Source organism: Lycium barbarum, chromosome 3 (assembly GCF_019175385.1).
Source record: "Lycium barbarum isolate Lr01 chromosome 3, ASM1917538v2, whole genome shotgun sequence".
NCBI classification, from domain to species: domain Eukaryota; kingdom Viridiplantae; phylum Streptophyta; class Magnoliopsida; order Solanales; family Solanaceae; genus Lycium; species Lycium barbarum.
Genome location: NC_083339.1, coordinates 126679403 through 126706481, shown reverse-complemented (window position 1 = coordinate 126706481; position 27079 = coordinate 126679403). Strand labels below are relative to the sequence as shown.

The window sequence follows — 27079 nt, the reverse complement described above, 5'->3', positions numbered from 1 at the left end:
TTTTAAAGCCACGTGGTATTTTTTTTTTAATTAAAAAACAAGTTAAATGATTTTTAAAAAAAAATCGGTCAGTGAAAATAGTATATTTGTACCATTTGTGTAACGGCAGGAGTATATATGCATCAGTTTTTAACGAGGAATACATCTGCTCTAAATCGCAAAATTAACGGGTATATTTGCACCTTTTCCCGATAATATAATGTCTATGAATATATGTCGGTCTACGTGATGAGTCAATAAGAAATCCCCCAGTGCGGGTGTCAAACATGGTTCAATATTTTTTTTTTCTAAATAAAGACCCAAATGTTTTACTAGTAAAATATATATGTTTTGCGTTCTTAAATTTACTAAGAACTATGGCTAAGAAGAAGAATATATTTGACATGCCCCATGAATTATTGACTCAATGAGAATATGTTAAGTAATTTATTAACGTGTCATGTGTATCTTGATATAAAGACTATTACGTCATTTTATATGAAGAGGTTTTATATCAATGTGTCGACTCCTTGCCAGCAATCCTGACAGGAAAGATAACGGTGGACGTGCTCAACAACTTTGCCCGAGCTTCCAGCAATGCTTCGAATCAATTGCTCGTTTTTGATGTAAAACTGAATAATAAATAAACTGCTTCTCTGAGTGGCGCCAAATTAATCTTTCTATGGATTGCCTATTCAATTTCACCCTTTCCCTAGGGATATCTCGTAGGACAATGTCGGGGCCAGAGAGACTGAGGTGAATATTGTTGCATCGCCTCCAACAACTTCTTTTGCCAAGTGAAAAATGCTTCGGTTAACCCCACTAGATCTTCACTATTATCAGCTGGGAAGAGTCTCTCTCGTTATAGTATGATTTAGTTATAATTAAATTATGAGTTAAAAGCGAACTCTAGTATACCCTTTCTTTCATCGTACCTAGTTTCATAAGGTCATAACCATATCCCTTTGGTTAAAACCGTTGCTATCTTTACCTACATGATCATTTAGATCTCCCCTAATAAAAATCTGTTGGTCGCCTAGAATCTCTTGAACCAAGGTGCCATATCTTCCCAAAATTTAGTTTTGGCTTCCGTATCTAATCATATTTGCAGAGCATAAGCACTAATGATATTGATTTATCTCATTTCCGCATGCATATAAGGCCGCAACTCGCTTTACCTAGCTCTATAATCTTATTCTCAAGTCTTAAAGCTCTACAGTACCTTTCATAAGGTCCTATATACATGCAATATTAATGAAAAAATGATGAATGGAAATAATTACTCTACTATATGGTCATAAGATAAAATTATTTAGATCGATAATATCGACTGACAGAGATTTGAAATGATGTAATAGGTGATGGTAGAAAACAACACCATTGGTAATTCGAACCCTCTTGCTTAGCCTGACTGATATGAATTCACACCGGTTAATCCCTTTAAGGTGGGTAAAGCGCCCCATCAAGAAGTTCTTAATTACCAAGATTAAGGGTATTAGAGAAGTTTAATCATCCCACTCTACCTTTTGGCGGTAATGAAAACATATTTCGGAAGCTAGTGCTTTTAATCTGGCCCTACTATTTCATTGCATTATGGAGTATCACTTACTGGTTTTCTTGAATTTATTGTGAGATTTTCATAGCTTTGATCTTCTAAATGAGAACATCCTAGTATCATTGAGATTTCTATGCCAATAAACTACTAAACCAAAGTAAAAAGGGGAGAAGTGGGATGGGTTAAGGAAGTTTAGTTATATGCAACAATTAGCCAAAGGTCATTTTTTAAGGATTTCATTAAACAAAGCCAAAAGTTCAAGATCACCCCTTATGGTGTTCTTTTTACGCAATTTCTCCGTTTGACTCGGTTGAAAGATATTGAATTTCTATTAACGCCTTTCCAATTAAAAGAATTTTAAAAACTTTGAGTTCTAACTCTACGACGACTGGGACATAATATATTTATTGCTTCATTTGCAAATTATATTACTATATTGTATACACCATTCCAACCTCCAAACGAGCAGCATGAGGAATGTCTAATGCAATTGGAGGCTCTCTGCAATTCCTATCAAGAAAAGCATAAGCCATCACAAGAAATTGCTTCACAAAATTCGACCCTTTGCGTACTTTCAAGTGTGAATGTCCCAAAAAATAGGCAGTGCCACTTTCCCTTGCATCAACAATTTCTTGAAGTTCCTTCCTTACTGATGGATTCATCTTAGGACTACTTGCAGGCAACATAAATCTAACTTTTTTTCTCCTTGTAGTAGTAGTAGTAGTAGTAGGATTTTCAGGATTTTCAATATCTGTTACTTGTTCATCACTTTCATTTTGTTCAACAACAGGGACTAATGCATTTCCATTGGTCCCCAAAATTATCATTCTTCCTTCTTGTAAAACCAAGGGTTCCTGATGCCGTTCCTCTCTGGCGATGAACTCGCCTATCGAGCTAATAATCTGATCCTCAAAATCATTAACATCCCTTACATGATCACGATATCCATATCGAACAATGCACCTATATATCTTGTATTCTTTATGGCCAATCCTGCCAATGAGGTATCGCTCGTTTTTGGGAATGTATGGCACGGGCAAAGACTTGAAGGACAGTAAAATCAGCACTTGATGGAATGCAGGGAGGTTAGTAATGAAATGAGAGAAAAAAGCTGGAATTCCTGTCACAATATTACTATGGATGAACCCAATACCGGACACTCTAGAAACTCCAAGTCCAGGACTTAAATCTGTCAGCCAGTCCACAGTCACCTTGTTCTGTATGTCGAATTCGTACTTTTTGATAGTACCATAGTGCCAAGAGACCATGATTGTCATAAAAATCAATGACAGAAAAACGACGCACCAAGCTCCCTTGATAAAGTTCAAGAAACAGGACAATAGGTACAATGCCTCTATTGAACCAAAGAATAACAAAAACAACACAGAGAGAAATGCAAGAATCTTCTCCCATTGCAGTGCTATAATTAGTGACATAAGACAAGTTGTCACTAGCATTCCACAAATAACAGCTAAACCTGGGACAAAAATTGAGCAAAAAAATTTATGAGATAACATTTGTGCCAGTAACAATATGGGAGTCAGAAATGCTTAGTGCTAAACACCAAAAGAAACTAAAGTTTTTGATCACTGTATAAAGTTATACCTGTAGCGTTTGCAATAGCTGATATATCTCGAAAACCTATCAAGATTGACAGGCTAAGGAACATGAGCATCCAGTTTACATCAGGAACATAAACCTGTCCATGTACTTTTTCTGATGTGTGGATAACTTTGACTCTCGGGAAGCAAGCAAGTGCTTGACACTGGTTTATGATGGAAAAACTTGCAGTAATCGTAGCTTGGCTTCCCACGAGGGAAGCAAAAAGGGACAATATGTTGAATATATGAATAAGGTGTCCTGAGCAGTTGATAATTGAGGATTAGAAATTCGAAGGAACAAACCACTACCATGACAACTATAAAAAAACATTTTGTCAAACTTACTATGTGTCACAGATTCACTAAGATGAGCAACATCATCTGAAGTGCCAAGGCGTTTGGAAAAATAGGCTGCTTGACCAGCATAACATAATACAAGCGCTGGATATACCAAAAAGACAAAAGTTACCTGCACAAATAGCATCCTGTATATTTTTATCTCCTTGATCACGTACCTATTTAAGAATGGCTAATGAATTATGTAAGTACCTTAATAGATCGCTTTGAAAAGTGACCTAAATCTGCAAACATTGCCTCTGAACCTGAAAATGTAAGCCTTCATATATCAGAAAACTTTGGTTTCAGAATTACTTGGAGATAATTGATGAACATCAAAATGAAGGTGCAATACATAAATTCCAGTTAAGACAACTAACCCGCTATACATAAGGCAACATTGCTTAGAAGTTTCCAACTTGGGATATCTATTGTCTTAATGAACCTAAACATGTATGTTGGGGATATAGCCCAGAAGATTTGGGGATGATGAATTATATTGTAGATTCCAAACCCACTTATAAACATGAGCCACATGATGACAATTGGAGCAAAGATGAAACCAATTCTGTTTGTCCCATATCGTTGCAGCATGAAAAGGCAAATCAAGATGGCACATGCTACTGGAACTGGTATATCTGTCAGTACCATTTTAACGAATTAGTAGCTAAAGATGCAGTATCACTATCCTCCAAAAAGTAAATCCTTGCTATTTCAATGTCCAAAACAGAAAGTTGCAGGTTAGGACACTTACATCTCTTTAAATACCTGTCAACTGATTGTCTTGCCTTTTCTGAAGAGGTAACTGATAAAAGTTGTATAACAAAAATCAGCTCCAAAGTCCTGAGTATTATATAAATATCTTGCTTGATAAGTACTAATAATAAATTCTTACATCGGGGTGCCAATTTTGACAATGAACGTCTCAGATTTGACGTTGCTGATAAAACTAAAATGAAAACAGGAAATCATTTTAAAACCCAATCGTGTGAAATTAGGGCGTAATCTGAAAAATCCCCAAGTAGTGAGAATAATAGTGATAAGACTAACCCGAAAGAGCAGGGGTAAAAATTCCATCACAGATTATCAAACAGGAACCAAGCAACGCCAAAAATAGCAGCAAGTAGTGGCTGCTTTTATATCTTCCAATCGCTCTTCTTGCCCTTGATTCCACCTTCATTTTAGACGGAGTTCCTTCCTCTTGATGCATAAGCTCCATAACACTTAAATCACTCGGAAGCAGACCTACGTTGGCGCGCCTACAAAGTAGGGAATACAAAGCAAACGTGCCACCTGCAACAATTCATTAACATTTAGACATACAACGAATCTATATGATTTGAACATATCAATCTTAGCCAGAGGTTTTTAATTTACCTTCTCCGTTATCATCAGCCTTCAAGACTATAAAGGCATATTTCAACAAGGGAATAATGGTTAAAGTCCAAAAAACAAAGGAGAAGAGTTCATATATCTGCTCTCCTGATTTGATGTTGCTAGGATCAATTGAACCGAATGCATACAAGGGAGTAGTGCTTAGTCGACCATATACTACTCCGAGGGTTTGAAACGACAGAACAACGGTACGCCTCCACGTCTCTTTCTACAAATTCACCACACAAAGGAATAAAACATGAATGACTTCTAGCATAGTGATGAAATGAAACCATGTAAAGCTTTGGACAAAGCCAGTTTAGCTTTTGAAACTGAAGTAGCTGGAGTTTCAAAATTCAAAAATTGTTTTAAATCATAGGTTCAAATTCCAGGTGCTCCTGCCACTAATTTGGGGGTCTGAAAAAGAATCTGATTACATTAGGTCTATTGCACAAAATATTACTTTGCATTTCTACACGAAACTGTTTTAATATCTTGAACTGTTGGGCTAAAACTGTCCAAAGATACTCATGATGGGATATTATCCGTTTTAGCTAAGCCCCATACGGTTTTTCCCAAAAGGTCACTCTCTCTCAAACCATTAAGAGTATCAATGTACAACATATCCTAGCTTCTTTTCCTCACCAACTTCTAATGTGGATTTTGTTTGCACACCAACAATGGTAACCTCTTGATCACATGACCACAATATTTACAAATGATTGAAAATTCATTAAAAAGTGTGGGGAACGCTTACCTTAATAGCATAATGAATGGACACAGGGCTGAGTGAAGGATCCATATCTCAGATAAACGAAGCAGGAATGCAAGATAGCCTTTGACAAATTTAAAGTAAGAACTCCATTTTCAAGTGAAAGGATTAAGAGAGCAACAACATTAAACACATAAGTTGCTGAGAGGAATTGACTAACGGTTGATACGAGGGAGACACACGTTAGGAACAAGGTCCAAATATATAGAGTTTTGACAGCATAGCACAAGGGAAGAACTATGGTATTTTACTACTATAATATTACAAGTCTAAATGCTATGTCATTTGTCTAACATCTACTTTGTTAGAGAACTAGAGCAATTATATTAAGGCATAAGTTGTATATCCTTAGCCAAAACAAACAAGGAACCCCTATTTTAAAATTCTGAAATTGAGTACGGCAAAAAGATCCTAGAGAGTGGACTGAGTTATATATAAGTGGAAGAAAATCAGAATAAACTTTTGGTATTGCATCACATGTTCGGTTTAGTTAGGACTGAAAGGAAGAGTTTTTAATTATTCACATGCGATGCTGACTGGTTGAACTAATCATATTCCACGGTATTTTTTTTTTTCTGAATTCTGGAAATCTAGTATTTTCTTTATTTTTTGGGTCAAAGAGAAAAGGATAAATGAAGTCTTTATCAATGAGTTTTAAGTCTTATATTACTGAAGGTTGAAAAAATATTTACACAATCGAGTTACTTAAAACGTAATAAGTAAATTTCTATAATAAACACTAGTCAGTAACATTATAAAAATCGTAACAACTTTGCCATCACAAACTAGGGGTGTCAATGGTATGGTTCGGGCGGTTATTTTATAAAAACTTTACCGTATTAATTTTTTGGTTATTTCATTTTGTAGAACCAAAACTAGACTTTTCGAAACCGTCCCATCATGTCGGTTTCTCTTCGGTATCGGTACGGTTCGGCTAAATTTCGTTTTTTTTTTTTTTAAAAGAACATCATGTTATAGTCACTAGTAAAAGTTAAGACACAATATCATACATACAACACTCTCTAAATATTTTTACTGATTAAAAGGTGATGAATCAAGAAAATATGAAAGACAACAAGAATAAAGATTGATCCCACTATTTTACAATAGTGTAAAATAATGTTAAGCAAAAATAACTATATTTTAGATTGCACGAGGGGGGAAAATCAATGAAGACGAGACTCAAGAACTGAGACTACTAAGATTGAGTATCCACTGAGAGAATTTAAAATCATAAGAGAGGAAAAATATCTAATATTTTGTAGCTTTCTATCCAAAATCGTTGGAATACCTTGTAGCTTACTAGTTACTACTCGAGATGTTAGACCTAATTTAAGTTCAATAGGAGTTAATTATGTTGCCAGCTTGTAGTCGTTTTCATCATCCCAAACCCAAGGCGAAAATTTTAATATTTTATAGTATGTAAATTTAATATATAAAATATATTTTACTTATATATACTTATTCGGTTCAGTTCGGTATTTTTTCGATTTATTTTTATAAAATTAAAAACAAACCTAATTATTCGGTACGGTTATAAATTTATATAAAAACCGTCGATTTTATTAAAAGAAATCTAAAAATCGGTTCGGTACGGTACGATTTGGTCGATTAAGTCGGTTTTTTGAAAACCATTGACACCCCTATCACAAACTACACTGAGATAATGCGAAAAAACGATATCAATATATATACCTTAAATACTTTGTGTTACACTGTTTCTGGTATTGAATGGTTTCGTCATTGCTGACTCTGTTTTACAAAAATAATAAATTGATGATTTTATTATTCAAAATCATTGCCGAACAAAGCTTGGAAACGACAACTACAAAGTGACAATTGAGCTATCAATGCATAAACAGAGGACTCCATTTGGAGAAATGCCAATTTCCCGCCAGTATATTCCATTCTTGGACTATTCCATTAGTATTTCCTCAAACCTAGAAAATTCCATTTGTACTATTAAATGAGTTCCTGGAGTCTGTCAATTTGCCATGGTAACTAAAAATGAATAGTATAGTAATTAGTGTTATGCTAATATGGTCATTGATCACATCCGATAAGTGCTTTGGCAAGCATGCGTGAGATGATTTAATAACTACCTAATCTCTGAAGACTTACACAAACGAGTTCGGAGCCTAAAGGGCACTAAAATGCACAAAATAAATCAAAAGGGGTACTCCATTCCACAATATACCAAAAGGGTATAACGTGGAGGGGCCAACGTTATTACCCCAGTTTTTTTCCCCTGTCAGACAAAAAAAAAAAAAAAATTAAAAGTATAACGTGGAATGATCCACGTTATACAAAATTTATAATTCACGTTATACAATGTTTTCATCTTCCCATTTCATTCTAATAGTCATATATATTGTATAACGTGGATCAGTCCACGTTATATATATATATATATATATATATATATATATATATATATATATATATATATATATATATATATATATTACCCCCTCCCACCCCCGCAACGTTTTACAAAAATAGTTTGTAAGACGTTGGCCAGATTTAAATTATATCCGGTTGTTTTTTTAATAAAAAAAAATTCAGTGATTTTTTAATTTTTAACTCAAACATACGCCACAAGTCATATAGTAATTAACTCAAACAAATATTTTAACTCATACAATAATTAAATATGTGTTATATATGCGAACATTAAAAAAATATTAAAATATAAGTTAAATAAATGTCACACATTAACTGAGTAGTAAATGTTAAATTACATACGTTATTAAACAGCAGAAGACATATTATATATTCTTGAAAGATTACATAAGGAAACAACGATCGTACAACTTAGGAAAAAACATAAGAACCAACAAGCAACAACAACTATTGATTTCTGTCGGGGCAGCGATTCTTGTTATGACCTGTTTGCTTGCACGTACTACACTTCCTAGCCATGCGAGCAAAAAATTACAAGCAAACAGGTCATAACAAGAATCGCTGCCCCGACAGAAATCAGTAGTTGTTGTTGCTTGTTGGTTCTTATGTTTTTTCCTAAGTTGTACGATCGTTGTTTCCTTATGTAATCTTTCAAGAATATATAATGTCTTCTGCCGTTTAATAACGTATGTAATTTAACATTTACTACTCAGTTAATGTGTGACATTTATTTAACTTATATTTTAATATTTTTTTAATGTTCGCATATATAACACATATTTAATTATTGTATGAGTTAAAATATTTGTTTGAGTTAATTACTATATGACTTGTGGCGTATGTTTCAGTTAAAAATTAAAAAATCACTGAATTTTTTTTAATTAAAAAAACAACCGGATATAATTTAAATTTGGCCAACGTCTTACAAACTATTTTTGTAAAACGTTGGGTGGGGGGGGGGGGGGGCGGTGGAGGGGGGTAAAATATATATGACTAGTAGAATGAAATGGGAAGAGTCATCTTTGTCGTGTATTAATGAATGAAATGGGAAGATGAAAACATTGTATAACGTGGAATGATCCACGTTATACTTTTAAATTAATTTTTTTTTTCTTTTGTCTGACAGGGGAAAAAAAATTGGGGGTATAACGTTGGCCCCTCCACGTTATACCCCTTTTGGTATATTGTGGAATGGAGCACCCTTTTTGGTTTATTTTGTGCATTTTAGTGCCTTTCGGCTCCGGACTCTAAACAAACACCATTTAGATTTGTTCTTCATCTCTGATAATTTATTTGGTGAGCATCCGTGAGATCAATGTTTTTTTGGTTTCATCTGATATCAGGTATCTGTTTTGGAGCCCCGACTAATCCGGATTCATGCTGCATAAGATCTACTAAAGGTGAAATAACCGTAACAAGATCTTTTCCATTCGTACTGCTCAAATCCGAGACCTTTGATTAAGGGTGGAGGAACACTATCCATCCTACTACAACCCTTGGTAGTGGTGAGATCGATGTTAGTACATCTCTAGGACACTTCAAACAAACAGCATCTGAATTTGTTCTTCAATCTTGGCATGTACATGGTCTAGTAGAACTGTTTAATCTTCAACGGGTTTCCTGTGCTTGGAAGGACCCAGTGTACACTTCCAAAAATGTCAAGTTTCGTAGACACAGAGAAAAACAACAGAAAGAAAAATATTTTTGCGAATGAAAAAGTATAATTTCCTACATAACACCCAGTCATATGCTTCAGACTTTTCAGACAGATCCAGTATTATATCTTGTTTTGAAAAAGATTCTTCCAGGATACCCTTTTGCATGGAAATATAAAAAAACTGCTATAGTTTTCCATAGGTATGTCAGAAAGATGATTTGGACAAGGAGATCTGAGCTCATAAGCTCTTGCCAAAAAAGCCATCCCATCCATCAAAAGTACTTCCACCCAAATGCTACAACCTTTTGTCTCTGTCAAAGCAAATCTCAATGTGCAACTTGGAAGTTCTACAAACAAAGTCGGTATACCCACAAAATTACAAGCTTATAGAAGGAACAAAGAGATGTAACACAGGACAAAAAATAGGTACATGGAAGTAAGTCTCGGCCTCTTTCTTTAATGAGATTTAAACAGCAGGCTCTCAAAGATGGGAAAAAAAACTTACTACGGATTATTGTGGAAAAACTGCTACTAAAAAACTATCAACCTCTTATTCTGGAACTTCCAACATCATGAACTCTTGGTCCATCCTAAACCCTGAGGCTTTCAAAAATAGACTACATAGGCTTCCAAGCTTTTGAAACTGCAGGGCAGGGGCGGATCCACTAAGGCCCAAGGGAGTGCCACGCCACCCGCAAGCTTCGGTGAAAACACTATGTATATATGTATCTATAGATATAAGATCCTATGAATAATTATATTGCCACTCGTAGTAACAGATAAAGGATGGTGCCTGTGGTAAAGGGCCGAAGATACCTCCTTGGTGATGAGGGATCGAGCCTCACTTGCACTACTTTAGTTAAATTTTTGGCTTGCTTACTAAATAGACATAGCAGCACAGTTGCCTCTTTCCTTTCTTTTTTTTCTCTTCAATTCCTTAATTCCTCTTGACTTGCTTTTAATTATTAATACTGTTGACTATCTTTATTTATTAATTCTTGACTCTCTTTTTTCCCTGTTATTGATTATTTGCTTAAATATAAAATTTTAAATTATCATAAGTTTTTAGTCCAAAGATCTTCTCTCTCTACCATAAGAACAAAAACCTTTGTACGCCAAGTTGTTATAATTATTACTCCTTCCGTCCCAATTTATGTGGTACCTTTCATATTTTGAAAGTTAAACGGGGTTTTCTTTGACCACAATCTTTCATGTCTTTTAAATATTTTATAATGTCAATTATTGTGAATTATAGTACTTTTTATGTAGTTTTCAAATATTAAATTTTATGTTAAAAAATTTGAAGATCCTATGTCCGAATTCATTGTTAAAATTAACAAGTTTGACTCTCGAAATTCGAATGGTGCGACGAAACGGGCCAGAGGGAGTATGTTTTTCGGTTCGATCAATATGTCTAATATAAATTGAGAAAATGAATAACTCGACCCGAATATAATTTGAAAAGATGAATAACCTGACCCGAAGCCCAACATAATCAAACCGACTAAATATTTAGTCTCTTGGATTAAAAAAAAAAATGGCACCCGGAACCTCCAAATCCTGGATCCCCCTCTGCTGCAGGGTGCCAAGCCTACCAGAAAACCATATAGCTTCTTTTATAGAATAAGTCCTTTCTCAGATGTTGCTACTGGCCTTGAGGAAACAATGGATGATCTTGTCAAACTATTGGGATAAATGCATCTTTTTTTGTCTGGATAAGTAACTACTGGGATAATGCAAATTAACAGGAAAGAATAACTAATGATAGAGATTTAATGTGTGACATCAATTTGCGATCACCAAGTCACTTCACAAATGACAAAGCTTTGGACACCACGGTTAGTTAAATAATAGGCATTAAATGAAGAAATACATTTAGATTAGCCTAATGCATCATAAAACATGTTTGTCTCTACATTCAGAAAAATACCAAAGTGAAACTTATTTCTCTTTTGGTCAAAGTAAGGATGACAACCAAGGTAAGATATTTTCTGGAAAAGATCCACTCTGAACAACATCCATTAACCAATATTTTGACAGAGCCTTGGTAATAATATAACGGAGTTTTTTCTTGAAATGGTGCAAAGGGAGAGCCCTTTCCAGTAAATGGTGTTGTTGGATTTTTTTCTTTACAAAAATGGTCAAAAAGTATAGATCTAGGCGTGCCTCCAGTGTGTTTAGAACGGGCACTCCCTTTGCACCATTTCAACAAAAATTGTACCCAAAGTGAAACGAATATTTCTTTTGCACAAAGTAAGGATGACAACTAAGGTAAGGCATTTCTGGAAGAGATTCACTCTGATCAACATCCAGTAACTGACAGATTTTGACAATGCCTTGCTAATAATATAACATACAGATGCAATTGTGCACCTGAAACAATAAATCGGAGTAATATACTGTTTGAGAAAAGCGTTAAGTTTTATAAGGTAATATGTTCTGTGTATAGATGCACATGAATACATCCTTATACAGTCAGACCTCTCTATACCTCTATAACAACATTTCACTATATCAACCATGTTTTTAGTGGAACCGATCTTTCATGTTATGTTATATTATAGGTTTTTTATAACCGCACTTTGCTATAGCTGCCAAATCATATCGGAACAAATGATGTTGTTATAGAGAGGTTTGACAGTAACTTTGAGAAAAGAAAATTTCTCTCTTCTTTTATAGAATGTCCTGCTAGCATCTCAAAAGTATTCTAATTAACCATTTCAGTTTGGTATTCCATCATCACATGCGCTAATTAAGCATTCCCACTAAGGACAGCTGATTCTGATGTATGCCTCTAACATTAACATCAGGGAATGAAGCTAATATCCATGTATAAATTATAATTGTATATCAACAAAGCTAGCAGAGGAAGCATTGAGAAAAAGAGTGCACAAACACAAACTACTTCTCACCTTTTTAGACAATATCTTAAAGCTTCTTTGCTTTACCTTCTTTGCTTTGCAGATTTTCAGCACATCCAATAGTGATAGGCTGGAAGGAAATAGAATATTATGCTGCAATTCCACACCTCAATTGCAGAAGGATTCTTCTGAATGATATGTACAAAACACAATCTGCAGGACTAGTTGTTGGTGCTTCCTGTGCATTAATGTAGAGGAACTTTTAGAATACACAAAAACGACAATAATTAGCTTACCTTGATGAAAAGGGATTGCCATTAAAAAGAAAATGCCCCACTCTGTACTCTTGCTTCCATGTATGCTGTTGCACTCACTGTGTCAACTCTTCTTGAAAGCAGAAGTGTTCCAAATCTAACAGTCCAATGACTTGTTTATGAACTTCTACTTAATTTCCAAGAGCTTTTTTCTTGTATACCATCCAAATTCCAAATGTTCCACAAGAACAAACTTTCCTACCAAAACCCTCTACAAGAGCAAGATCCATTCTTGATATGATGGAAGCGACTTGAGTCCCTCAGTATAATTTCATGTTCAATGATTTTGGTGATGTATGTCATTGCAGTATGACAGTCTCCACAAACTCGCAGGTTCTTGGTTATTCTAATAGGCACTCCAGGTGCTGACGTGAGAATGCCATAAGCAAGGGCCAGTTTTTCACTATATTCAACAAGATCGCCTTTCTCCTCATCATCTACATCATGAAGCGCAAAACTTGTCTCTGGATTATGCCCATTGCTTTGATACGGTGAATCAGGTCTTCTAGCAGACTATATATCTTTTCAGACATTGGATGAGATCTGTCCCCGACAAAGAATGTAACAGTCTCCTTCATTCCTTGAACCCAACTACATCCGGGTCTCTTCTTTATGCCAGAATTTTTCATAAGAGATCTAACCCGGGCCACATCTTTCCAATGTTCGGCATTAGCATATATATTTCAAAGAAGTGTATAAGTCCCATCATTCTCAGATTCCAATTCTGACAGCTTTGCAGCAGCATGCTCCGCAAGATCCACATTTTTATGGACTCTACAGGCACTAAACAGTGCAACCCATTCTGCTGAGGTTGGTTCCATTGGCATGCGTTCAATGAGCTTCATAGCTTCCTCCAGTCGACCAGCACGACCCAAAATATCAATCATGCAGGCATAGTGTTCAGCCCCAGGCACAACTCCAAAATCCCCCTTCATGTTGTTGAAGTAAATCATACCCTGGTCAACCATTCCACGGTGGCTACAAGCATATAGCCCCAACTAGAAAAGTTACACCATCTATGGGCAGACCTACTCCTCTCATCACGTTAAACACTGGGAGAGCCTGCTCCCCACGACCATCCATTCCATAGCCAGTCATCAGGGATGTCCATGACATAGTATTCCTCTGGCGCATGTTATCAAACATCTCCAGATTTGGCATACATGTCAATGAGACAATTAGCCACAAAGACTATTGTAGGTTCATACCATTGTCGTAACTCATATGCATGAATTTGGCTACCAATCCTAAGACTAGACAGACGAGCACAAGCCACCAGAACACATAATATAGTATATGCATTTGGCATTACATAGCACTCATCCTTCAGCATGGCCGAAAAATGTTCTAAAGCATCATTGGCATTGCCATGCTGGGCATATCCACCAATCATGACTGTCCATGTGACAACATTCCTATCTCTCCTGTCAATATCATCAAACATGGCCTGAGCAACTTTCATCTCCTTGCACTTTGCATACATGTCAATCAGCGCATTGATCACCATGAGATCCTCCTCAGCATTGCTGCCTTCCAAACTCAACATTCTTTTAATGGCAGAGCAATGAGTTTCCTTCCCTTGACGTAATGCTCCAATAGCAGCACAACCTGAAAGCACAGAGACAAGAGTGACGACATTTGGCTCTTCCCCAGCAAGCTTCATCTCCTTAAAGATATTGAGCGCTTCGTATATTTATGATTGGCACACTCACTAGAACACAATGGGGCATCTATGATTCTTTCAAAGTTTTTGTTGGCCTGTAAGCTTCTTCTACCTTATATATTCTCCACTATCACTGATCAAGAAAAAGATACTATTCTAGTGCACTTGTAATATCTTGAACTGATGCTTACATTACTCTCCTTGCAGGCCAACCACCGGTGGCGTTGCTCTTCCTGCCCAGAAGTGAAGAATTTATTGATGATTGCGCAATATCTTCTTGTTTTCCACTAGGGGTAGAAGGAAACTGGAAATTCTTTTTCAATTTATAGTTTTGACGTTTTATATATAGTAGCATTAGTTTTGAATTCTTTCAAGTTCTGCAGTAATATAATATATTTTGGAGGATAATCATCCTCGGCATTATTGAGTTTAAAGTAGTATCACTTGGTCTGTAACCACGTTTTTTGGATTTACAATAATATGTCAAATTTATAATGAGAATATGTTGCTACTCCACTTCATGGTTCTCATGTGATGAGATGATATTTCTTTTCTTCATTCATTATAAAATTTGTATCTAAAACCACAAAGAAAAGACCTTCACCAAAAACTAGCAAATAGATAAGAGTAAACAGGAAAACTCTTTTATAGGATCAAGCTATTTCCTACACTTAACCGATCATCCTTTCCTGCAAATCACATTACATTCTATTGGCAAATACACATGACTTCTGCTGTAAATTTAGGTATCATCCTCGCCAGTGTTTAATGGATATATGGTATCGAAGACAATCCTTGCAAAGACATGTCGGACTTCCTGTAGGCTACCCAAAGCTAACAACTCATAGTCTATCTTGCTACCTTGCTTAGGTACAAATCCCTTCTCCTTCCCCTTTCTAATGCATTGGCAACCCTTGCACGCCTTTAAATAGAGAGCTAATGGAATAAATACCTGCAAAAGAATGAAAACGGAAGAGATTAACTTGCCTCTTTCTTTGGCAGATGAGTATCAACTTTCTTTTGGTTCATAGCTGTATGCCACAAATATAATAGGACAATTGAAACCAAAGGCCAAACGACCAGGAGAGGAAATAAAGGATAAGTCATGAAGAATAGCAAGAACCAAAAGTGAAAGATTATTACGGAAATCAGCTTACTAGATCTGAATAGGGCGCTTTAGGTTAGTTTGCCACTGCTTGTGAGACAAATGCCAGTTCCACAACTTCCTCTTTTAAAGCTGCCAAGTCCAGATCCTGACATTCCAAAGGCTAAATGCAGCAACCACCAAAGGGTCCCTTGGTTGATCTGAGAGTGCTTTATGTAAAGCCAAAATTGAGACCCTAGAACATTTAAAATTCAGATAAGCTTGGCTAATTGATCCAAAAAGGAAATTAGCTTCTTAGCATTCTGATGCACTTTTAGTTTGAAAAATGGATTCTACTTTACACTTCTACCTTTTTAGGAACAAAACTGATAGAAGCATTTTAAAACCTTTTTTGGCATTTTATGAAGACAGGTCAGTTACACTTAAGCTAAGGCGAAAACATACACCATTACCCTTTACTCACATTCTTTTAAAAGTATTAATTCTTTGGTGAGGTATCACAAATGACATAGATAATATATGCACATATATCTAGGAACTAGGCAGACTTCAGTTGCAATGAATTCTGAAATAAAAACTGCAGATTGTGAAGCTCCAATCACTAAATTTATAGGTATATATATATATATAGCAAGACGAGTTAGCTTCCAAACATACGATAGAATCTGTCATTATGATGCCATCAAATGCGTCAAATTTCTCTCGTAATAGAATTGCTTCACCTGCATGTCTTCATTTACAAAGACAACAACTACACCTTAGTTTCACACAAGTTGGTTGCGGCTATATGAAACCTCACTGACCATGTTTTTTCCATTTAAATTCATCTCAGGCCAACATCATACAAAATAAATGAATAATAAAAGCACTAGAAGTCTCTCTATTTTCTATTCGTTATTGGCATAAGAGTCTCTAAAAGGCTAAAAGACCTAGAAAGCATAGGACCTAAAGTAAACATACTAACATGACTAAAATATATTGACAAAAAAATCTGCACTTGCGTGTTTTCAGTTACTTGCCAAAAAGATTGTTCACTTCCATTTATGTGACTGAGAAATCTGTTGAAATAATTACACTGGGGAGCTAGAGGATGTGTCATTCTACAATTGCTTCACCTGCATGTCTTCATTTACAAAGACAACAACTACACCTTAGTTTCACACAAGTTGGTTGCGGCTATATGAAACCTTACTGACCATGTTTTTTCCATTTAAATTCATCTCAGGCCAACATCATACAAAATAAATGAATAATAAAAGCACTAGAAGTCTCTCTATTTTCTATTCGTTATTGGCATAAGAGTCTCTAAAAGGCTAAAAGACCTAGAAAGCATAGGACCTAAAGTAAACATACTAACATGACTAAAATATATTGACAAAAAAATCTGCACTTGCGTGTTTTCAGTTACTTGCCAAAAAGATTGTTCACTTCCATTTATGTGACTGAGCAATCTGTTGAAATAATTACACTGGGGAGCTAGAGGATGTGTCATTCTACAATATGTGGAACATTTGCACATTTGGACCGGTAAACAAGCCCAGTCAAACTGATTGGGAGAATGCGCAAAAGATATATACACTCTTGAAATCAGCCGAGAACTTGTTGATGCAAATTTTACCTTTTTTTAAAATAAAGTGTTGATTGATATGGATTTCCTAGCATAATTGTAGGAGTAATTGATATAGATAGATTATGTAATGATTGTGTAATATTCTCTTTGATTATGTAATATTCTCTTTCTTTATTTAGTTATAGGACTTATTGTATAAATACCCATTGTCATGGGATGTAAATTATCAAGAAATACAAAGAATACTTTCTCTTCTTCTTGAAATTCTACATGGTATCAGAGCCATTGCTGCCTTTTAGAGGTGAGTTATCTCCCTCGCATCACTAGGGTTCCTTTTTTTTTTTTCTCAAAGAGGTCGAGTTTTCCCTCTCTTGGTGGCTGTCCGCAACACAAGCTCCTTCCGGTCAGTTTTTCAGAATTTTTTTTCTTCCGTTGGAGTTACTGGAACAATCCGAGTCAGCCTTACCAGTTTGTGATTTTTTCCGATAACCGAAAATTAAGGTTCCAGCGTGGCAGCCATTTTTTCCGGCGAGATCTACTGTTTTTTAGAGATCTGCAGTTTTATTTTCCGGCGATATTTTGCACCTACAGCCACTGTTTCAGATTTTTCTGGCGTGTTTTCCGGCGACTTTTCAGGTTCAGATTTTTTTCTTTTTTTTCGACAGTGTTTATCCACGGCATCTGTTTGTGAGGTATTTCTTTCTTGGAACACATCTAAATTATTTAGATCTATGACTGTTCAAACTATGAGAGATACAAAGGGAGCAAATAATAGTTCTCTTTCACAAATCAGTGCTGGTCAGTCTAATATTGCAAAAAATGTGGAGACGTTTAGAGACACTATTTCTGGAGAAACTTTGTCTCCAGATGAAGTTCAACAACTTCGTCGTCTTTTGAACAAACTTGACTCTTCAAGTGCTGCTAGTTTCAATTATGTCCAGTCAGGTATTGCCTTTAATGCTCAGCTTAATTCTTAGATTATTGATTCTGGTGCGAATAGATACATGACAGGCTCTTCTAAAGGCCTTCAAAATTACTCTCCTAGTCCCAAAGGGGATTATGTCCGAATAGCCAATAGGCTCCCCCCGTCTCTGGAACAGGTTCACTGCTTTGTACTCCTGATATTACCTTATCATCCATTCTTCATGTTCCTGACTTTCCTGTTAATCTATTATCTGTTAGCGCTATCACAAAAGCACTAAACTGTAGTGTAAAATTCTTTCCTGATCATTGTGTTTTTAAGGACCTTCAATGAGGGAAGAAGATTGGCAGTGGTAGATTGTATGATGGCTTATATTTGATCAATGGAGCTCGAGATTCTGGTCAAGCTTATTTAGGAACAAATAAGGATGTCAACCAAGAAATAATGCAGTGGCATAGACGGTTGGGACACCCTTCCTTTTTTGCTTTAAAAAGGTTATATCCTAGTTTATTTTCCAGAACTGAGTTTGAATCTTTGTCTTGTGATGCTTGTGAATATGCCAAGCACACTAAAAACTCTTATCCTCCGAGTGACAATAAAAGCACAATTCCTTTTTCGACCATTCATTCTGATGTATGGGGCCCTACTGAAACACCTTCTTTGTCTGGTAGTCGATGGTTTGTTACTTTTATTGATTGTTGCACTAGAATAACATGGGTATATCTGTTGAAAGCCAAAAGTGAAGTTTTCACATGTTTTCAGTCATTTCATAAGATGATCTGTACTCAATTTGAGGCTAAGATAAAGATCTTTCGAACTGACAATGGTACAGAATACATGAATAAAACTTTTAGAGCTTACTTGGAGTCTTTTGGGATAATCCACCAAAACTAGTTGTCCTTATACTAGCGCACAAAATGGGGTTGCTGAAAGAAAAAATAGGCATTTGTTAGAAGTAGCAAGATCCCTTTTTTTTTTTTGATTAAGCACCGGGTGTCCGAGGCTCTTTGAGCCCTGACTAATCCCGGGGGTGCACAGGCCCTCGGCAAGGAGTTTCCCGCAAGTGCACCACGGGTAATTCAGGGTTTTACCCAGTTCGATGGCCCTCAGATATTGTTTGCACCCAGTGGGTTTCGAACTTGAGACCTTGAAAGGGAGCACCCCAAGGCTCAAGCCAATTGCCACCAGGCCAACCCCTGAGGGTTGCAAGATCCCTTTTGTTTACCATGAATCTGCTGAAACCTTACTGGAGGAATGCCATTCTAGTAGCTGCTTATCTCATCAATAGAATGCCACTTAAAACTCTTAACTTTCAAAGTCCTTTGGAAGCTTTAAAGGGTAGAAATGACTATACTGTTCCTCCCAAGATATTTGGATGTGTTTGCTTTGTTCACACTAGGAACTCTGGAAAACTTAATCCTAGAGCTCTTAAGTGTGTCTTTATTGGGTATTCTCCAACACAGAAAGGGTACAAATGTTATCACTCTCCTTCCCGGAGAACCTTCGTCAGCATGGATGTTACCTTTCGAGAATCTGAGTCCTATTTCAGTATTACACCATCACCTCTTCACGGGGAGAATTATAAGGAAGAAGAGATGTTTTTTCCTAATTCCATTGTTGAAACAAGAGAAAATGAAATTGGAAAAAGAATTCAGGGGGAGACTATTGGTCGTTTGGATAGGCCTGATTTGATAACTTACTCAAGGAGGAATAGAGCAGAAGAAGCTATCATGCAATCTGCCGAAGCCGAACCTTCTTCATCTAATGAGTCATCTATAGTTCCTAATGAGTTAGATTTGTCTATTGCTCATAGGAAAGGAGTCAGATTTTGCACCAAACACCCTTTATCTAACTTTGTCTCTTATAATTCTCTGTCTCCCTCCTATAGAGCTTTTGCCTTGTCTATTTCTTCTGTGTCCATTCCCCAGAATTGGAGGGAAGCTTTTGCAGATTCCAAATGGAAGCAAGCTATGCTTGAAGAAATGAAGGCCTTGTCAAAGAATGAGACTTGGGAACTTGTCACACCACCTCCAGACAAAAAAACTAGTTGGTTGTAAATGGGTCTTCACTGTGAAACATAAAGTTGATGGTTCGATTGAAAGATTCAAAGCGAGATTGGTGGCTAAGGGATTTACTCAGACCTATGGAGTGGATTATCAAGAGACATTTGCCCCTGTTGCAAAAATGAACACCATTAGAATTCTTTTGTCTTGTGCAACTAATCTTTATTGGGACTTACAGCAGTTTGATGTGAAGAATGCATTTCTTCATCGAAACTTAGAAGAAGAAGTGTATATGGAGATTCCTCCTGGTTTTGGTAATAAACAGAGTCAAGGAAAGGTATGCAGACTGAAGAAAGCCTTGTATGGACTGAAGCAGTCTCCCAGAACTTGGTTTGATAGATTCTGCAAAGCAATGATCTCTTTTGGTTACCAACAATGCAATGCTGATCACACTCTTTTCATAAGACATCAAAAAGGTAAACTCACTCTTCTCATAGTTTATGTTGATGACATAGTAATGACAGGAGATGACAAGAAGGAAATGACCCGATTGAAGAAGTTGTTGGCTCAAGAATTTGAGATCAAGGATCTTGGAAAATTGCAATACTTCTTGGGTATCGAGGTTGCTAGATCAAATAGAGGAATTTTTATTTCCCAAAGAAAGTATATTCTGGACCTCTTGAAAGAAACTAGTATGACAGGTTGCAAACCAGCAGAATCACCCATGGAAAGCAATCACAAACTACAAAGTGGAGTTGGAAAGTCAGTTGATAAGGAGAGATATCAGAGGCTGGTTGGAAGACTCATTTATCTCTCTCACACTAGACCAGATATAGCCTATTCAATCAGCCTAGTGAGTCAGTTCATGCATGATCCTCGAGATCCTCATATGGAAGCTGTCTTTCGCATTTTGCGGTATCTGAAGTCTGCGCCAGGGAAAGATCTACTTTTCTCCAGACATGGTCACCTCAAAATAAAAGCCTTTACAGATGCGGATTGGGCAGGATCTCTAGATGATCGAAGATCTACATCCGGTTATTGTACACTCGTAGGAGGAAACCTGGTCACTTGGAGAAGCAAGAAGCAAACTGTTGTTGCTAGATCAAGTGCGGAAGCAGAATATAGAGCTATGGCTCAGGGTGTTTGTGAACTTTTATGGTTACGAAAGCTATTAGAGGAATTGAGATTGTCTGAAAAGGGAAAGATTTCCTTGTATTGTGACAACAAAGCTGCAATCAGTATAGCTCATAATCCAGTTCAGCATGACCGAACAAAGCATGTTGAAATTGATCGACACTTCATCAAAGAAAAAGTTATGGATGGTGTCTTGAGTTTGTTCCATGTGTCATCAAGAAAGCAGCTAACTGATGTGTTTACCAAAGGCCTCACCAAACGGACTTTCCATACACTAGTTTGCAAGTTGGGCATGTGCGACATCTTTGCCCCAACTTGAGGGGGAGTGTTGATTGATATGGATTTCCTAGCATAATTATAAGAGTAATTGATATAGATAGATTATGTAATGATTGTGTAATATTCTCTTTCTTTATTTAGTTATAGGACTTATTGTATAAATACTCATTGTCATGGGATGTAAATTATCAAGAAATACAAAGAATACTTTCTCTTCTTCTTGAAATTCTACATAAAGCATTAACTTTTTGAGCTGTCAAATAATTACACACACACACATTTGATTTGTCCTTGAGAACCCAATTTCTAGGGCATTTTCAATGGTTCTTTGTTTACATATATGAATGAATTTTTCTCTTCGGTTTCACTTTTCTATCTAGTATCTTCAACAATCCTTTAACCAACTTTCTAGAGGAAAGGTCCTGGTTCCAGATGCAGGAGAATTATCAGGCTGAAATGGGAATAGTCCAATAAATATCCATGACATCGAAATTGAAACTCATTCATAGAGTGACTTATAAACAATCTTACTTGCTCAGCATCTTACTTGCTGAGCCTGTGCAGAGAATCTTACCATAAGCTGGCCTATCGGGGGCCACTAGTTTATCGAGCTTGGAAAATAGAGACTGCAAAGGAAAGCAGAAACAAGTTAATCATAATAGTTTTGACTTCTTACTCATCAACCCAAAACCACATAACAGAGGTTCGAGAAATGAGATGTGCAAAATTGCTAACATGTCAAAACTTGCATGGGGAAACGAAAGGAGGAGACTATATTAAAACCATATAATAGCAAAACTGTCCACATGGCAGGTGAATGGGCCCATGTTCACCTTTTTATGTTCCAGAATTGAGGGATTCAATCCCAACTTTTCAGGAGAGTGATGACAATTATATTCATGGTATTAAAATGGTCCATCAACAAAAAGATAGGGTTACAGAATAAAATCAGCATTTGGATGTTGGTAATTGATGGCTTGCACAAATAGCCAAATAGGATGTCAAAGAAACCATGATTTCTCTTCATTGTAGTATGGCCATCTAATGTAAAAGAGAAGTATAAAATAAGCAGGATCACGCACATGTATTGAGTTTGGTGCTATTTTCTTAAGAAAAAACAAAACAATGTAATCTTTATGGCACACTCAGTGAGACAACCATAAGCAACTTTTTGCTAAATTTAAAAGTTGTTGGTTCTGCACTCAGTGCTGTTCTCAAACTCATTATTTGCATTTACAAGAGCTTTGATTGTCATGAAACTGGTCCCAGTACGAGATGTACAACCTTAAGATTCTCCATTAGATCAACACCAAGTTAATTGCAAACCAACAAAAAGAACATGGTTTGTTTCTTCAATCTCTCTCTCTCTCTCCTAAAAAGTTAACATTATAAGAAGCCACGTATCAAATGGCAGATCTCATATACATTGCATTACTCTTAAAAGAAACACGGACCGCCTCTTGCTTGCAATCATAAATAAGGAATAAATAAAAACACCCTTAAGAAACTCTCAAGCAAAGTTTAAACTCTCTTCACCACAGAACAATTAAATGGGAGAGGAAAGTTTGCTGATGCTGGCAGCTGCCTTATCCAATAGGTTCCAGGCACTCGTAAAAGAATTAGCTATTATATCAAGGATGAGGTTAATGTTCACTGTTTGCTCTTTGCATTAACGTTAATGGCAGCAAAGGACAAATCAGAGTAACAGGAACACTGGAGAGTAGTCCCATTCACTGTGCTTGCCCAATAGCTAATAAGGCAATTAATTTCCATTGCTAAAACAAGTACTATTCCCTCCGGTCCATTTTACTTGTCATTTTTTTTACGCCCCTTAAGAAAACATTAACTAAAGGGGTAATTGACTGAATTATCCTTATTTATTCTTTGATCCCAATTAATACTACTCTCTTTTTCACCACATTAATCTCTCTCCACATTTATTCAGTAAGGGTAGAGGTGAAAACTAAGGATTAATTATATCTTGGTTCTCTAAAATGACAACTATATTGGACCATCTATTTTTAATAAGGACGACAAGTAAAATGGAGCGGAGGGAGTACTACAAAACAAAATCAAACTAAAACATAAAAGTGTCAAATTAGAATCAACTGAAGGACTAGTTGTTGGTGCTTCCTCTGCATTAACGGAGAAGAACTTTTATAATACACAAAAATCACAATAATTAGCTTACCTTGATGGAAAGGAAGTACCGTTAAAAAGAAAATGCCTCACTCTATACTCTTGCTCCCATGTTGTTGCATTCACGGTGTCACTCTTCTGGAACAGAGGTGGCGGTACCGGGTTCATCTGAACCCAGTACTTTTAGCACGGTGCATAAATTTATGTGTAAAAATCACTAAAGTTGCAACAAGTAGTAGATATGAACCCATAATTTTAACGATATAATGGGTTGAATGCTAAGAACCTTAAATGTTGAACTCGTAAAATTTAAATCCTGGATCCGCCTCTGTTCTGGAAAGCAGAAGTATGCCAAATCTCGCAGTTCAATAATTTGATTATGAACTTCTACTTCATTTCCAAGAGCTTTTTTCTTGTATACCATCAGAAATTCCAAATGTTCCACAAGAACAAAAGTTTCTACCAAAACCCTCGACAAGAGCAAGATCCATTCTTGATATGATGAAAGCGACTTGAGTCCCTCAGTATAATTTCATGTTCAATGATTTTGGAGATGTATGTCATTGCAGTATGACAGTCTCCACAAACTCGCAGGTTCTTGGTTATTCTAATAGGCACTCCAGGAGCTGACGTGAGAATGCCATAAGCAAGGGCCAGCTTTTCGCTATGTTCAATAAGAAGATCGCCTTTCTCCTCATCATCCACATCATGAAGAGCAAAACTTGTCTCCGGTATATAGCCCATTGCTTTGATACAGTGAATCAGGTCTTCTAGGAGATCATATATCTTTTCAGACATTGGATGAGATCTGTCCCCCACAAAAAATGTAACAGTCTCCTTCTTTCCTTGAACCCAACTACATCCGGGTCTCTTCCTTATGCCAGAATGTTTCATGAGAGATCTAACCCGGGCCACATCTTTCCAACGTTTGGCATTAGCATATATATTTGAAAGAAGTGTATAAGTCCCATCATTCTCAGATTCCAGTTCTGACAGCTTTGCAGCAGCATGCTCCGCAAGATCCACATTTTTATGGACTCTACAAGCACTAAGTAGTGCAACCCATACTACTGAGGTTGGTTCCATTGGCATGCGTTCAATGAGCTTCATAGCTTCATCCAGTCGACCAGCACGACCCAAAATATCAATCATGCAAGCATAGTGTTCAGCCCCAGCAACAACTCCAAAATCCTCCTTCATATTGTTGAAGTAATTCATACCCTGGTCAACCATACCAGAGTGGCTACAAGCATATAGCACAACAAGAAAAGTTACACCATCTATGGGGAGACCTGCTCCTCTCATCACGTTAAACACTTGGAGAGCCTCCTCCCCGCGACCATGCATTCCATAGCCAGTCATCAGGGATGTCCATGACACAGTATTCCTCTGGCTCATGTTATCAAACACAAGTCTAGCTGCATCAACATCTCCAGATTTGGCATACATGTCAATGAGACAGTTAGCCACAAAAACCATTGTAGGTTCATACCCTTGTCGTAACACATATGCATGAACTTGTCTACCAATCCTAAGACTAGACAGACGAGCGCAAGCCACCAGAGAAGATGATATAGTATATGCATTTGGGATTACAGAGTACTCATCCTTCAGCATGGCCGAAAAAAGTTCTATAGCATCATTGGCATCGCCATGCTGGGCATGTCCACCAATCATGACTGTCCATGTGACGACATTCCTATCTCTCCTGTCAATATCATCAAACATAGCCTGAGCAATTTTCATCTCCTTGCACTTTGCATACATGTCAATCAGAGCATTAATCACCATGAGATCTTCCTCAGCATTGCTGCCTTCCAAACTCAGCATTCTTTTAATGGCATAGCAATGAGTTTCCTTCCCTTGACACAGTGCTCCAATAGCAGCACAACCTGAAAGCACAGAAACAAGAGTGATGACATTTGGCTCTGCCCGAGAAAGCCTCATTTCCCTAAAGATATTGAGCGCTTCATAGCCTAAATCCCTCTGTGCATACCCCGAAATCACAGCACTCCATGTCACAACATTCAAATCAATCTCTTCTTCCCTCATTCTCTCAAACAGTCTCAAAGCCTCACCAAATCGTCCTATCTGAGAGTACCCAGTTACCAACGCGTTCCAAGAAACCACATCTTTCACCTCCATTAGCTCGAAAACCTTGTTAGCATCATCCAAACGCTTGCATTTCGCATACATATCAACGACCGCATTTCCCACAAACACATCCTCATGTAAACATCTCCGAATCGCATAACCATGAAGTTGTTTCCCTCGTCTCCACGCCCCCATAGAACCACAAGCTGGAAGCACATTAACTAAACTAACAGCATCAGGACGCAGCTCAAACTTATTCAACGAAACCATCAAATCAAACAACGCCAAAACCTTCGTATCCTCATCCTTGTGTACATAAGCAGCCACAATAGAATTCCACGAAATAACATCAGCAGTTCCTCTCACAAGCATTTCATCAAACACCTGGCGTGCATGACCCAACAACCCACATTTCCCATACATAGCAATAACCCCATTACACACAAACACATTTGAGTCCAACCCAGATAGTAAAACCATTCCATGTACAGATTCACCGCAAATTAGAGACTTAATCTCACCACATGCTTTAAGTACATACGGATATGTGTAGCCATCGGGTTTCCAATCAAGTCTTAACATTTCTCTAAAGAGGGTTAGAGCAGTTTCGTGATGTCGGAGAATAACACTGCGCTTGATGAGGTTGTTCCACCAGAAAACAACATGGGATGACCATGTTGTCGGGTTTCCTGAGGGTGAAAAAGCGCCGGTAATGACGAGTTTGGCCTTGATACAAGATTTGCATTGTTTGAGTAAGTGGGTAAAAGAAGAAGAAGAAGAAGAAGGAGTTGTTGTTCTGTGTAATGGCGTTGATGAAGAGAAGAAAGCAAAAAAGGAACTGATTTTGAAGGGAAAGTGAAGTAGAGCTGAGTGTAATGACGAGGGAACAAGCATACTCCCCAACTGCCCTCAGTACTTCAAATAAATCGATAAACTGAAACGGTCTTTTTAAGGGGGAATAAGGGTGTGTTCTATATGGAGGAAAATATATTTAAATTTTTTTTCATGTTCTATTGGTCAACATATTTAAAAAATATTTTTTCTAAAAAAAAGAAAAATTCTTGCAAATGAGAAAAATGACTTTTCTAAATAAGGAAAACAAGTTTTTTTATTTGATTTTTCATTCCGTTATCTGTATTGGAGTCCGACTAATTCAGATTCGCATCGCGTAAGACCCACTAGAAAAGCGCTCCCTATCAAATATTTTTTATACCTGAGGCTAAAATTCGAGACCGGAAACCTTATCCCTGCACCGCATCCTTTAGAGGTTTCTTTTTGAGAGAAAATTACTCAAAACTTAACTGACATGCTCGTCCAA

General features: G+C 36.8%; 2 protein-coding genes and 1 pseudogene across 6 annotated transcripts; all 3 read right to left on the bottom strand.

Annotated features, from left to right (window-relative positions):
• Nucleotides 1-1875: 1875 nt before the first annotated feature.
• Nucleotides 1876-4751, bottom strand: LOC132634135 (potassium transporter 10-like). The gene is made up of 8 exons (XM_060350437.1): nucleotides 4522-4751; nucleotides 4367-4420; nucleotides 4226-4276; nucleotides 3852-4109; nucleotides 3685-3737; nucleotides 3481-3604; nucleotides 3140-3394; nucleotides 1876-3011 (listed from the first exon to the last, which is right to left on the bottom strand). The coding sequence occupies exons 1-8, from the start codon at nucleotides 4688-4690 to the stop codon at nucleotides 1966-1968; spliced, it is 2010 nt and encodes a 669-aa protein (XP_060206420.1). The 5' UTR covers nucleotides 4691-4751; the 3' UTR covers nucleotides 1876-1965.
• An 8162-nt stretch (nucleotides 4752-12913) lies between these two features.
• On the bottom strand, nucleotides 12914-16348 carry LOC132631307 (pentatricopeptide repeat-containing protein At5g16860-like; annotated as a pseudogene).
• On the bottom strand, nucleotides 15037-26725 carry LOC132632335 (pentatricopeptide repeat-containing protein At5g16860-like). Of its 5 annotated transcripts, XM_060348227.1 has the most exons (5): nucleotides 23720-26725; nucleotides 22103-22154; nucleotides 16278-16350; nucleotides 15673-15855; nucleotides 15037-15467 (listed from the first exon to the last, which is right to left on the bottom strand). In XM_060348227.1, the coding sequence occupies exon 1, from the start codon at nucleotides 26653-26655 to the stop codon at nucleotides 24127-24129; it is 2529 nt and encodes an 842-aa protein (XP_060204210.1). In that variant the 5' UTR covers nucleotides 26656-26725; the 3' UTR covers nucleotides 15037-15467; nucleotides 15673-15855; nucleotides 16278-16350; nucleotides 22103-22154; nucleotides 23720-24126. The 5 variants fall into 5 exon arrangements, with proteins under 5 accessions (XP_060204210.1, XP_060204213.1, XP_060204209.1 ...); XM_060348230.1 differs by lacking the exon at nucleotides 16278-16350 and having other exon boundaries at nucleotides 15659-15855; XM_060348226.1 differs by lacking the exon at nucleotides 16278-16350.
• Between the last annotated feature and the right edge of the window lie 354 nt (nucleotides 26726-27079).

Coding starts and splice junctions, on each gene's coding strand:
- LOC132634135 (XM_060350437.1), bottom strand. CDS start 4,690: ATGGAGCTTATGCATCAAGAGGAAGGAACTCCGTCTAAAATGAAGGTG. Junction 4,421..4,521: donor TTTTACCCCTGCTCTTTCGG/GTTAGTCTTATC, acceptor TTTTCATTTTAG/TTTTATCAGCAACGTCAAAT. Junction 4,110..4,225: donor TGACAGGTATTTAAAGAGAT/GTAAGTGTCCTA, acceptor TGGTACTGACAG/ATATACCAGTTCCAGTAGCA.
- LOC132632335 (XM_060348227.1), bottom strand. CDS start 26,655: ATGCTTGTTCCCTCGTCATTACACTCAGCTCTACTTCACTTTCCCTTC.